The 14,586-nt window shown below is 40.5% G+C and overlaps 1 protein-coding gene across 1 annotated transcript; it reads right to left on the bottom strand.

Annotated features, from left to right (window-relative positions):
- Positions 1-6,236: 6,236 nt before the first annotated feature.
- NRIP1 (nuclear receptor interacting protein 1) lies at positions 6,237-13,779 on the bottom strand. Its single transcript, XM_043892668.1, has one exon. The coding sequence runs from the start codon at positions 13,466-13,468 to the stop codon at positions 9,998-10,000; it is 3,471 nt and encodes a 1,156-aa protein (XP_043748603.1). The 5' UTR covers positions 13,469-13,779; the 3' UTR covers positions 6,237-9,997.
- Positions 13,780-14,586: the final 807 nt, after the last annotated feature.

Below are 14,586 nucleotides of genomic sequence, written 5' to 3'. Positions count from 1 at the left end.
CAAAAGATTAGCAAGTTAAATAGAAACAGACACCTATGTTGAGTCTGTTGAGTAAATTTAGCACTTCTCTATATATGGGAAGATGTGAGAATCTGGGCTCCTTGAAATCATTCCACTGATATGCACCTTGACTATCTAGGGCCGGTATCCTGTTTTTCTCCATCCTGAATCCCCTCTGGGTACACAGTCAGCTGCAGTGGCTGCTGGCTTGGTGGCTGTTAACATCCTTTGTTTACTGATACAGCAGATGATATTTTTTGTCCACAATGCCTTCAAGGTGAGTGCCACTGAAGGTCAAAGAATTTCTTCCTCTGCTGAGATTCTTCTCTAGGGGCAGACAATCAATTCTAAGTGTGGCAGGGAAGAATATGGAACTTTGATTGCCTTAGCCCCAGCTCATTCATAGGGTAGAGGTTCCCCACTGAAAGTAGTCAACTGAGAAGACCCAAAGCTATCATCCCCACCCAGCACTCAGCTCATAAAAACCAGGATGTTACTCTTGAGAGAAACAGGCCACTCTCTCTGCCTAAGCAATGAAACAGTGGCTCGGGGAAATTTTAACCAGGGGATGCAGCAGACCATAAGAACACAGAGTTCTGAAGCTCCCTCCTCACTTAGAACAAGTGTGAGAAACTTAAAGCCTGAAATATTCTTGAAAACAACAAAGATCTTGGTGTTAGGCAGTTGAGAAAAGGTTGGTAGTTCCATGAGAACAATGAGCTAAACCACAGGTCAACTAGTTTACTAAAGAGAATCAGAAAAAAGAGACAACTTTGAAGAGTCCTCTGGGGAACAGAACAAATCTCAATGACCTGCCTCAAAAAATACACTTGCTAAAGGACCCAATGAAATTGGGTCAGACAATGGAGATATTTATGCCCAGGGCATTGTAAAAAAAAAAAAAAAAAAAAAATGAGAGAGAGTAATCAGAAGACAGTAGAGCCTAATAGCTGGATATAACACCAGAAGAGGCAAATAGCTTAACAGATAGGTCAGGGAGAGAGTCCTCCAAAGAAGACCCTGCTAATAACAACGTCGTCCCAGGGTGACTGTGTTGGAAGACGTCAAAGAAGATCTAAATATGTGGAAAGACACTCTGTGCTCACATATTGGAGGATTTAATTGTACTAAAATGACAATACTCCCTAATTGATCTATACAAATTCAATACAATCCCTATCAAAATTCTATCATTTTTGCAGAAATTGATAGCCTTACCCTAAAAGTCACATGTACATTTAGGAAACCAACAATATCCAAAACAATCTTGAAAAAGAAAAACAAATTTAGAAGACTCACATTCCCCGATTTCGAAAATGCCTACAAAGCTCTAGTGATCAAGATTGTGTGGTACTGTAGATTCTTTACTGTCTGAACCACAAGGGAAGTCCAGTTGGCATAGGATAATCATATAAATCAATGGAAGGGAACGGAAAGTCCAGAAATGAACCCCCACATTTACATTCAGTTGACTCCATACCCACATACTGCATGTGTGGCAATAGCCAAACCAAATATTCATTGGTTGTCTACCCTGTTTTTGATGAATGAGTACAATAACAAAGTTCACAGCACAATTATTCATAACAGCTAAAAATGAAAACAACCCAAACATCCATCAACAGATAAACTCTGGCATATACATACAGTGGGAAATTATTCAGCAGTAATAGAGAGGAAAGTACTGATACATGCTACACCATGGATAAACCTTGAAAACATTAAGCTTAAGTGAATAAAGCCATTCATGAAAGATCACATTACTATTAGTTATAATTTGGAACAAAAGCAAGTCCTAGAATACAACTTTAGCAAGATCACCTCACCCTCATTGTTTTGCTCATTAAGGCCAGTTGGGTAAATAAGCATGTTTTGATGGTGTTAGGTTGGCTGCTTGGTTTGGTTTTAGGGGAAATGTTCTTAAGCCTCTTATCACTCTATATTTCCTGCTGATATCCCAGTTCCATAAGTCTACAACCTTACCCAAGGATGAAGAGACAAACAAAAACAAAAAACACACCTGATTTTAAATATCCAGACTCACAAGAAACTCATCTTTGATGAGAATGTAAAAGTATGATTATATTCTATTAATATAGTTCACATTAGAAGCTTTCTTGATTTGCTTAAGCTAGACAGGAGCTCTTAATAGAGAACAGCTTAGGGAGGATCCCTCTTTCTTAGCAAAACTAGGGACACTGCTTCAAACTTCTGTCCCCCTTCTAAATACATCTAGGTTTCCCCACAATTTCTCTAATTACAAAAACATTCACTTAAAAATGTCCCCTTTATTTGTTTTTTCCCCATGGCCTTTTATCAAACAGAAACCATGAGTCATCAGTCCTACTTGGCTAGGGAAAGGGAACTATTTCATCTCCATGAAAGCTAATCTCTTCATCCTAAATATGCCCTATATTTGGTTTTTCCACTGCCATTTGGACATATAGTAAGAGTAATTTCATCTAAGACTTTATTCTTTCACTTGGGGATTGGGAACACGAAGAGTGATTTTTCTGGACAAATAAAACGCAAGTTAAAAAAAGTTTATTAGATTCATTTTGCTATCAGAATAACAGGGAAATCATCTCTCAGCCCCCTTCCATATATATGAAAGGGAGGACCTGCTGTCACCAGCAACACAGCATACCTTCACTAAGCACCTGCTGAATCACTGAATATTTGTATTATTTTCCCGATACTCTTAGAACCTGGTAATGTGGTCTTCTAGGTTCATTGCCACTGTTAGCCCTCCGATGAATGTGAACATGAGTGCCAGTGGACTAGTTCACATGTGGCCCCAGTCGCTTGCATTTCTACACCCATAGGGACCCAGATTTCCTTGAGGATCTGAACTAGCCTAATGCTAAATCAGATCCCACCCTGATGAGGATCTTATCAAGGAGTTAGTTGTATCATACTCATCAAGAGAGCATGTTCTGCCTAGTTTTGATTCTGGAGGTTCAGGAGAATTTGTCTGCGTGTGTAAGTTGCTCAGTCATGTCCAGCTCTTTGAGATCTCATGGACTGTAGCCCACTAGGCTCCTCTGTCCATGGGATTCTCCAGGCATGAGTGGGTTGCCACTTCCTTCTCCACTTAGGGAGAGTTTAGTCCTCTGCAACGTGAACATATTCATGACTGGCAGGAAAGGCCATGGATTCTTGCCTCAGGTCTTTGTCAGTGTGATGTTTGGAAGGTTTGGCAGCTTCTGCTAAAGGTAAAAATTCTAAGAAGCTTACTGATGTTTGTAAGAAGATATGTTACAAGAGATAATTAGACCTACATTGGCAAAAATGCCAAAGTTCCCTTCCCATTCTCAAAAACCAGCTCTTCTCGTCAGGAATTTCTCAGCTGATAGAATCGAGATTAGACTGAAGAAAGAATGCTTGGCTTGGCTTGGCTTATGGAGATCATGGGCCTTAGGGCTAGAGGTGGCCTGGAAGAATGGGCATTGCTTCAGGGAAACACATGAAGCTCTTTGGCCAAAACTTTGGCCACCTGATGCAAAGAGCCAACTCATTGGAAAAGACCATGATGTTGGGAAAGACTGAAGGCAAAAGGAGAAGGGGCGGCGGAGGATGAGGTGGTTGGATGGCATCACTGACTTGACATGAATTTGAGCAAACTCGGGAAGACAGTGGAGGACAGGGGGGCCTGGCGTGCTGCAGTCTATAGGGTTGCAAAGAGTCAGACACACCACGCCTTAGCAAGTGAACAACAAACTACTTTGTAAATTACTCTTTTCCCCAGTCCAGGGCAGGGGAGGCAGCTTTACATTTTTTGTGCGAGGAGAAATCACTTTTCATTGACTCATTGACTGAGCATACATTTACCGAGTGACTGCTGGTATGTTAGGATTTGGACACACTTCACACTTCTTGCCTTTAGAAGGAATATAGGTATGTTGTTAACCACTCTAATGAGTGAAATGAGAGGTCTACACAAAGCATTATGGGACTGTAGTGGTCTGAAGAACACATTGTCTGGTGGAATCATGGAGGGTTTTTTAAAAAGGTAGGTTTTTAAAGATAAATACAAGCTTACAAGGCTAAGGATGGGGAGAAGAGGGCAAAGAGAGGAGGTAATAGGCAGAGAATGTCACATGGTTTAAAGTGCTGATGCCAAGTAGGCAGATGTGCTCAGGAAACTGAATTCTTATTGAGAAGGTTTGAACACGATAATGATTGGTGGTGATGGGCAGAAAGGTGCTTAACTGTGGGAGAATGAGTTGAAACTGTGAACACGCAGGCAGGGTCAGACGTCAAGGGGCACCCAACAAGATGCAGCAAGGCTTGAGGGCACATCCAACTGGGTGCCGTTAGTGTTGGAAGGATTTGCAGGTTGTGGGAAGATTGGCTCCAATGACAGCCAGAGACAACCCTTCTAGTCCCTGAAGAAATCTGCAGTTTTCTAATTACAAGAAACGTCATCTCATTCTTCTAAGGCTTCCTCAGATGACACAGTGGTAAAGAATCTGCATTCAATGCAGGACACATAAGAGATGCGGGTTTGATCCCTGGGTCTGGAAGATCCCGTGAAGTAGAAAATGGCAACCCATTCCAGCATTCTTGCCTGGAAAATCCCATGGACAGAGGAGCCTGGAGGGCTACAGTCCATGGGGTCCCTCAGTCCATGGGGTCACAAAGAGTCAGACGTGACTTAGCAACCCAACAACATTTCACTGTTTTATCCTTAAATGACCATTTCATTATCAGTTAGCTAGGGAAAAACACAATCTCAGACAACATACCGACGCTGAAGGTCTACTCTGGGGCCCCACTGGTGTTCAAAAACTACAGGCTATGACACCCATGCAATGTTAGGCCATTTCCTTTTCCAGATGTGACCTCAGAGGTGAATGCATATCAGCAAAAAGAGCAAAATGGACAGCCCAAAAGGATCATAAATTTTTCTTAAAGTTCAAAGCACTTACCTCATGAAGCTTAGTAAAAGCAAAGACTGGAAAACAGAAGGTTCTCTAGGTCTTTGTCAGTAAGAAGAACGTAAAAAGCTGTTAAGAATGGCTGAAAAACCCTCTTCTGACTATAGTATACTATTTTAAAATTTGACTGTTGCTCAAAAGGCTTATGCATTTACTTTCAGACACCAAATATGGGCATCAGCACTTCTCCAGGACCAGTTGATGGGATTTGAATTTTATTTCCAATTATTCTGCTACCAACTAAAGAGTACATTAACTCTGGTTTTTCAGAGCAGGGGTCTTGAACTTACCTATGAAGATGGAATTTTTAGTATGTTGTAAACATTATTATGCCAACCAATTTGAGAAATCTAGTAGTGAATTAATGCTAAATGAGGTCAACAGATTTCCTCCACCAACCATTAAAAGGTGCTAGTGTCAGATACTTCTTAAGCTTGATGGAATAAACGAAAAATGGCATGCTTAACATTTAAAATCTATTTTCTATAACCAAATGGGTCATTTGGTGATCGCAGTGGTAGGGGAAAAAAAAAAAAAAAAACTTTTCCAAAATTATTTCTTTGTAAAGGAGGTTTCTACATTAAGAAGCTTGAAACAGAACTTGGCATAGTGTGGGTGATCATAATCTGATTATATTATTAAAAGTCATTGGCACTAATTTATAGTCAAGAAGAATTGCTAACTGGGGTGGTTTTTATTACATGATGTGCTTATTATGCCTTTTCACCATTTAAATCAATAAATAAAACAAAACATGGTTATGTATCTCTGGTTCTGATGACAGTGTCTGTACAGGGCATAACTTTTCAACATTTTAATTATGTAGACCAGTTTCATGTATTTCCATTACTTGGATATTATTTTAGACAATGCTTATAAACTTGTTATGGAGGAGCTGCAAAATTTTCAGATTTTAATTTGAAATTTTAATAGGCCTACTTTAGTATCAGAAAATACAGATTCACCTGTGGGAAAATGTCTTTCTCTTATATTATTATTAATGTATTTGTAAAAGTAACTTCCCTCTCCTAAGGTCATCCATTCACAAGTATAGAGGTTTTTCTTCCTTTTTCTAAATAAACTGATCTCTCTTACTTACTATGCACATACATTGCTTATCATTCTCAACTACTCATTACCTATATACATATATTAATAGCATATAGTTATTTGATATATACATGTGTGCGTACACATATTCATTTTTGCAAAATGTTTGAAAACTTTTACTTTAAAAAAATTTAATGCCCAATGAAACTTGGATAAAAACCTAATAACATCTTATCTTACAAAAAGTTTGTATCAAATCAACTTTATTTTTGAACACTGTACAAAGTTTTTCCCACTTTAAAAATCCATGATGACCATCCAGTTACACACTAAACAGCAGAACCAAGGGTGGGTAGGCCAGGCTATAAGCTGATGGTCTTTCTGAGCTGTGCCTCCATGCCCTGTCTCTGGATACACTAACTCCAGGGCCATCTTCTTTTTTTTTTTTTCCTTTATTTTTCCAAGGATGGCAAAGCATTCTTGAAGACTTGCTATTCTCTTGACCAGAGACTTTTTATGTTTATGAAAAATCTGAAAATCAGAGAGAGCCCAAAAAAATAACAATCATTTCAAACCAGAGACAATGAATTTTTTCCTTCATTTATTCAAAGTCACTGCAGGAAGTAAACACTAAAAGATTAAAAAACAAAACAAAAAAATTCACACTGCAGTATGTACAATTTCATGACATCACATGAAGAAATTAAATTTCTAATAAAAATGACAAATTATATTACTGAGCAGATTGCATCAAAATTGGTTGTGTAAACCCCAGAATTCATACCAGGAACGGTAGTGTGCCTGTATTCCAGAACCTTGGAAAACTCCTGGCACATGTTTCCAATGGGATTAAAAAATTCATGAAAGTAGTTGTGTGAACTCTTTAGTTTGAAAAGTGGTTGACTTGATTTAAAAAGTTTTAAGACCCTTGGATTCAAAGCATTCTTCCACAAAGCTTAAACCACAGAAGTCGTGTCCAGAAATGGGATACTGTTATGTTGGGATGAACATCTGATCTGACTTGTTAAGACATTTTTACCAAATGCACAGATGCACAGGGTCCCCCATGCACTTTTCATGCAGCAGGTAATCACAACTTAAATAAAAGGCTTATTCTATACATTTGTCCAGACTTGCAACTGTATACATACATGCACAATTTTTAAACCTGTCCGATTATATTTACACTTGTACATGGAATATACAGAAACCAAAGAGATTAAAAGGCTTTTCTGCTGTATTAGAACAATACAAAATATGTATTTTTTCATTAAGGAAATCACTATTTACATCACCTTTAAAAACCAATTTTAACATCTTCATGTAACAAGTCAATATATATATATATACATATTATATATATATATATATATAAAATATATACTCTCACCAGTTTACTCTTCTGTAAGACGCAGCAGAGAGCAAACAGGTAATGCTACCTTTCTGATGTCAACGAGAGCTGTGGTGCCCTTTCACAAGTGACTTTGTTAAGAAGAAAGTGTCTAGATTTCTAAAATAGTCCTTGAAAATGTGTGTATGTGCATCCTTGTATCTACATATGCATAAACGAAGTGCATTTAGGGATGTGTGCCCTTTCTCACCACTCTTCTTTAAGACAGTACTAAACTCAAATTGGGGACACTCTCTAGTATATCAGAACAGCCTTCTTCTTGGTCGGGTTTATCTATATACGACATAATCTTCATTTCTTTGACTGCTGACAATAACCACCACCAAAAAACAACCAACCAACCAAAGGAAGGAAACAAAAAAAAATACAGTGTTGGCCCTTGATCTTTTTCCTGATCTAAATTTCACTCCCTTGTAAAAGCCCATTTTCCCCTAACCAAGGGGGAACAATGGCAGTTTTTCTAGCATACTTCTAAGGCTCCAGAACTTTCAGAAAAAAAATGACTTGTTTTAAAAGCTTATACAGTGTAGACAGTAAGACTGTCAGAGAATAAAGATGGGATGCAGTTGAATATCTTCACTGGCCAGTGAAATTTTCATGACATGGCATAATATTCACTCCTATTATTTTTTTAATATATTCAGTAACTATTTACAAATCATTCTGAGAAAAAAATAATCATTTAGGGTTTTAGATCATATTAGGAAATAACGCCCATTTTTAATATAAAAATCTTAGAAACAACTTCAAGTAGAACAATTTCAAATAGATTTTCTTCTAATTAATAGTTGATTATATAACAGTTTTTTGGTAGGTCAGTTGCTACCTGGGTTCACAATTAAAACCAAATCTATCTGGTGAATGAACTGTGGATGGTAAAAAATGAACTGAAAAACATGGATGTGTTTCAAGACAGAAACCCCATGTGGCTCAATAATATATTAAATTCTTCCAAGAAAACATCAATGTTTCCTTTTAATCACTATTTTAAAATAACAGATCAGATGGAGTGACTGTGTACAACTCTGCCATGTATATATGCCCTTTACGTTTTTGTTTAAGCAATCTGAGTTTAGTGCCTTTCTTGGGTGTGAAATGTGTTTTCATCTTTGCCAGCACTGTTCTTAGGACAATGGTTTTCACAGAAGTTAAGGATGTATTCAGGAGGAGTTGCCAAACCATCCTGGAATCACCTGAGTTTGGTAAGTGGCCCTGTTATTCCATCCCTAAGGCTAATTAAGTAGATGTTACTCATTGGAACACACAAGTAATCACATATTTTTCCTGAGATGTTGAGCCAGATATGAAAGTTGTCCCCTCCACCCGATTTTTTTTTTTTTTGTCATAAAAAGTATTCGGAACCCGATTTCCAAAGATATAACAGTAATAATATGAAGTACAATATTGCAAATTTTGAGTTGACGTGTGACTACATTGGGGAAAATATAGGCATCAAATAGTTTGTTTACAATCCTGTTTTCTGAGAAAAGTCGTAAGCAGTGGTTTCAATTTTCAAAATCCAAATTTCAGTGTGCAGAAGAAACCCCTAGGGAGTGTATTAAGATGCAGAAGGAAGACTCCCAGGTCCACTCAGCAGAGAATTCTTGTTTGGTAGATCGGAGATGCTGCCTGGGAATCTGCGTTTTAAAGCAAGTGCTCTGGACGATGCTAATGCAGGTAGTCTGAGTCCAGCTTTAAGAAACCCTGGTCGTCAGACTCACAGGTACCACAGAGATGGTGAGAAGTGGCTTTTACAAGACATGGTGAAAACTGTCCAAAGAAAAGCCATTTTGCTTGTTAAAAACAACTTATTTCAGTTATTTAGGAAACCACCTGAAGATAAATGTTAACTTTCCTAATTCTGTAAAAGGAGGAATATTAATTTAGTAAAGTAGTTAAAATACAAAAATGGAAATCTGCCATTTTTTAAGATCTATCAAACTTCCACCAATTGTAATCAATTTTTACCAAGTAGTACAAGGTTTAAAGAGATACAGAATATTGAAAAGGATTGGGGAAGGGCAGACACATTGAGGAATCACAAAACCCCTTTCAAGAGTCAAAAATAATTTTTTTTTTTAGCAAAAGTGAAAAATGTAAGCATATATTTTTCTAATTTGTTTTGGAACTGAATGAGAAATGAAACAGCACTAGGTTTTTTAAATTCAATTACCCTTTAAAGAGTTATTATTTAATAATGTGGACTTTAAAAAATGTGTTATGTAGGTTGCTTCTGAAAAGCAAAATCAAGTACCCTAATAAAGGCAGCAATGCATTAATCTGCTGGATGGAGAATTATATTTATGCCTATTACCTGTGATCAAAAACAGAATTATCGCTCATGGGCTACTCACAGTTGTTGTCTGATGCATACAGAAGGTGTCAAACCAATGGCTAGTTCGGCAGCTTCCTCATGACATTTAACATGAAGCAAAAAGTAGTCTGCATATTTAAACATCACCATCAACCAATACTTTTCAAAACGAAAAAGTTTCAATTATACCATGCTTTTCTCAAATCATGCGCTTATTTATACAGATCTCAAGTTCATATTCGTTAGTTTTAAAAAGATCCAAAGGTGGATGGCAGGTCCATTTTATTCTGATTCCTTTTTTATTGTTAGCATGTTTCCCAGAAGTCCATAAACTTCTCCATTTGCGCTGTGCGGGTGAGAAGCATTATTTCCCATATGGCTATTATAAGTGCTCCTTAAATTAAAGAAAGAAGCTTTAGTTTCTGCAGCAGGAAGTAACTCTTCTTTGATTGTAACCTGTGAGATACTTTCAGCAGATGAAGGCTCCCTCCAAATGTCCCTGTCCTGTGTTTCTCGACTGGTAACAGAGTTGCCTCCTTTCTGGAGCATGTAATAGAGTATTGGGTTGGTTTTGGTCAGTCTCGGAGAGTCTTTCTCATACTCATTCTTGTCCACATCTGTGATAACCCACTTAATGGGTCCCTTCTCACTGGGCATGGAACACCCATTCACAAGCCCAGCTTCTGGTCTAGACCCTGTGCAGCCCAAGTGCTCCGGGAAAGGAGGGCTCAGGGGGGCCTTGCCGACACCTGGGTATGGAAATGTCCTGTTGTCCATGCAACCGCCGGGCTGGGCGGCACCGTACATCAGTCCATTTAGAGAAGCAATGCTGAATTCAGGCTTGCTGTTGGTCGCATTGTTTCTGTGGCCTTTCTTCTTACTGTCAGCCACAGAGTTACTCCTGTGCTGAGACAAATCTCTCACGCAGTTTTCTGAGAGGAGCAGCTGTTTCAGGACGTTGAAGCTTTTGCTCTCTCTGGTCCAATTCCTGGGCTCACTTTCGCTGGCCGAACCGTGACTGGCAGGATGCTTAAACTCAAGATCACTTCTGCTAAGTTTCAGCTCTTGCTGGTTAAGCAAGGACCCATAGAGCACCTCCGGAGCACTGTGACTGTTTGCAGCATCGACTATGCTATTTTTCATCTTTTTAAAGGGGTTTTCTAACGGCTCGGTGTAAAGCTTCCTTTTCTTAGGGACCATGCAAAGGTTCCTCGATTCTACAAGTGTCAGTTCACTGTTTCTGTGACTGCTGTCCAGCTCATCAGCCAGGTGACTGTCTTGATTTTGTCTCAGCAATCGACTCAGCAGACCGTTCTTTGAGAAAGAAAAATCCTGAGGTGAGCCGGGCTCTGGTTTCAAGTCCTCGGATGCTGGTAAGGCAGGGGCGCTTCTCCGCACGGGAGGGGCCATCCCTAAGAAGGGCGCGCCCGGAGCCTCGTGGCTCAAGTGCATGCCCGTGGCATGCGGATGTAAGTCATCGCAAGGCTCAGATTTTATTTTCACCATCAGTATTTGTTCACTTAAAGCTCTATCTGTATGTTCCTGAGTGCTCTCATCTCTTAAGGGCATCTTCTCTTTCTTTTCGGCCTTCCCTTTGTTGGGATTTCCCAGCAGTAACTGGAGGACGGTGCGCCTTTCAAGCAGATTTTCTATTTCAGACCCAGAGAGTCCTGGTTCAGGACCGATTGTGTGGCTGCCGAATGCTTTCTTCTCTTCAGCTGCACTGGTTTTATTGGCTAGCAGAGGGCTGTTCAGTCTGTCAATCATACCTGCAGGTTTTTCTGTGTTCACACCCAGCAGCTGTTTACTGGGTCTCTGCTCTTCCCCTGACACGGAGGACTGCATTCCACATTGGGCTAAATTTTGTAACAGTTTACTGGCACTGAAAGTGGCCGAGTTTTGTGCACCTTCATGTTGGATGGCTTTCTCCCCCTGCGATTCTTTGCTTTTTGTAAGGTCCATCAGGTGGTTTGAGGCGGTATTCGCTGGCTTTTCAGGCTGGGGGCCGCAGGTATATGGTGGGGAATTCCATTTGATGACCACAGAGTGTTGGGAAAGGTTGATGGGAGAGTCGGCTTTGGTGGATGCAAGTAACGGTGGAGTGCTCACGGGAGTAGTCCTGTTGGTGCTGGGGCTTTCTATTACAGACGTGCGCGTGTAATTCTGTGTGCTGAACTTTGCCTCATCGCTGTGTGCTTCCTGAGGGCTGCTGTTTCTTTCCACGTTTTCTTCATTCTTGTGGCCAAGCAGCAACTGAAGAAGGGTGACCTTCTGGTGCGGATTTAGCTTAGAATTCTTTGAGGTATCTTGATCTTCTTTGACGTCAACTTCGGGGACTTTTGGATCCCACGTGTTGAGCAAGGACTGAGTTAAGTTATCCAGAGAAACAGGCTGGTCGGGTTCGGGTTTTTCTATCCGGTGTTTGCAAGACAAGTCTATGGGGACACAGTTGGAGTAAGAACTTTCATCACCACTGCTCTCATCGGTAAAGCTGGGATTGTGATCTGAGTAGTCATCAATAGTTGTAGGGGTGCTGCCCTCCTCAAAAATGCTTCCTCTCTCACTGTGACTGTGTCCGTTCATCGGCTTGGGTATGGTCTGGCTTTTAAGAAGATGTAAAAGCAAACTGTTATTAGCAGCCTGTTTTATATTGTTTCTTTCCAGGGAGTTCTTATAGCCTGCATTTTTGGGGGAAGAAGGGACAATACCCATTGGATTCTGAAACGCTGTACTTTTGCTAGCCATTACTTTGTTTGCTGATGTTCTTGCCTGACCATTAAGATGGCCTGACATGCCTTTGGAGAGCTGGAAACTGCCCATGTCCTTCTGGCCATTTTCTTGTAATCTGGCCATGGCAGCAAGTCTTTCGCTTGCTGCCTGGTTTGCATTTTGTGTTTTTAAAGCATGTTCTCGAGAATACTGCTGTAAATGGGCTTCGCTGGAGAGAAGAAGTGCTAGTTGGCTACAAGCAACACTGGGTTTGGGTGAAGTGGCAGGACTAGCCCTTTTCTCCACCATGCTTGCGACAGCCTGTAATCTTGCAGCACAAGACAAGGGTTCGCTCATGACCTTTGTTCCGCTCTGCCCAACGTGATGAGGTGACTCTATGAACCGATCTCTGATGAGGGTTTTCGTGACATCAGGGACACTGGTATCGGGCTTTTGATCTTTAGCTTTGCTTTTCTTCAACAGAGTTTTTAAGTGACTCGATGCAACCCCATAGCACCTTAAATCTTTCTCCACTTTTAAAGAATTATGACTCAGGGCATATCCTTGCTCCTTAAGGCTCTGCCTAATTTGTTGTGACAGGGCAACAGTCTGCAGCCTGGAGCTGAACGACTGAAGCAGAGAGGCCAGTACCTTGCTGTCCTGCTTGCCTTTAGGCGCACTGTCAGCCATGCCAGCCAGCAGAGCCTCCTTCTTTACGTTTAAATTTACGATGGAATCAGACAGCCTCTTCCGCTTTGCTGCGTTCCAGTCCTCAGAAGACTGCAAGAGTCTGGCTTTTTTGAGGTGCAGCATGCCAGATCCCTGATACGTGTGCGTGCTGAGAACTGGACCATCACGCTGACAGGTGGGAAACGCGCTACCAGAAATGTTAAAGTTCTGATCGTCTTCATTACGCCCGGCAGACGCTTTGTCGACGGCAGTACCTGACCCCTCTGCTGCCTGATGCATTAGTAATCCTTCTAGGTAAGTTAGAACAACAGAATCCTGGTGCACATCAGAGCCAAGCTCTTCTCCATGAGTCATGTTCAATAGAAGTGCTCACGAGGGCTTGGTTTCTATTCACTTTGAGGAATGGTTTTCTGCAGGGGCGGGGGGGGAGAGATGTAACTTCAATAAGTGAGTGTTGGTTTATCACCTTCCATAGTAATTAGATAGAGGTATGCGGTTCCATTCCGACCAGGATTACTGCTGGCTGGCAATGATGAGACAAAAGGCAGGCAGACTGTGGTGGAGTCTGACCTCAGAGCTGGGAACTCCCAAACAAGAAACAGCAGAACTCCTCTAGATACAGAGCTGCCGTGGCAAGCAGACAGAATCCTCAGTGAATACACTGCTCTTCCTTCTTCATCTTCTGTTCCCCAGTAAACACATATATCAGTGTTCTAAAAAATAAAGAGAAAATAGTTAAGAAGATGAAGAATTAGAATTATTGCTATGATACCTGTAGGCAAAAAATACAGCACTTGTGTCTGTGTGTGTATATAGACATATATACAATATACATATGTATGCACTGCAGAGCTTCCTTATTAGCTTATTGTCATTGCTATCAAATTGGAAATCTCTACTGGAAATCCTATGGATTAATCCATATTGTTAAAAAGATCTAATCAGTTAGAGAAAATACTTTAATGTTCTGTAACTGTCTTACAAGCCCACCAAAGTTTTTGAATTTTCATGAACACCTTTCTGCAAAGTTGTATGAATGGTAAGTCTCTTCTACAGCACCACAGCTCTATGAGGGGCTGGAATGAGCTTCCTTACATTATTAGGAGCTTTGGAAGGAACAAGAGAAGTACGAAAAAAGGAAAAGAGATCCTTGTGACATGAACTCATCAAATGAGTTAGATGTGGGGTTGAGCATCAAAAGAATTGATGCTTTTGAACTGTAGTGTTGGAGAAGACTCTTGAGAGTCTCTTGGACTGCAAGGAGATCCAACCAGTCCATCCTAAAGGAGATCAGTCCTGGGTGTTCATTGGAAGGACTGATGTTGAAGCTGAAACTCCAATCCTTTGGCCACCTGATGCGAAGAGCTGACTCATTTGAAAACACCCTGATGCTGGGAAAGACTGAATGGGGGAGGAGAAGGGGATGACAGAGGATAAGATGGCTGGATGGCATCACCGACTCAGTGGACATG

Source organism: Cervus elaphus, chromosome 31, assembly GCF_910594005.1.
Source record: "Cervus elaphus chromosome 31, mCerEla1.1, whole genome shotgun sequence".
In the NCBI taxonomy this organism is placed as follows: Eukaryota; Metazoa; Chordata; class Mammalia; order Artiodactyla; family Cervidae; genus Cervus; species Cervus elaphus.
This window is presented reverse-complemented; position numbering and strand designations above follow the sequence as displayed.

Bases quoted from the DNA above. Each gene is read 5' to 3' on its own strand.
- NRIP1 (XM_043892668.1), bottom strand. From the start codon at position 13,468: ATGACTCATGGAGAAGAGCTTGGCTCTGATGTGCACCAGGATTCTGTT.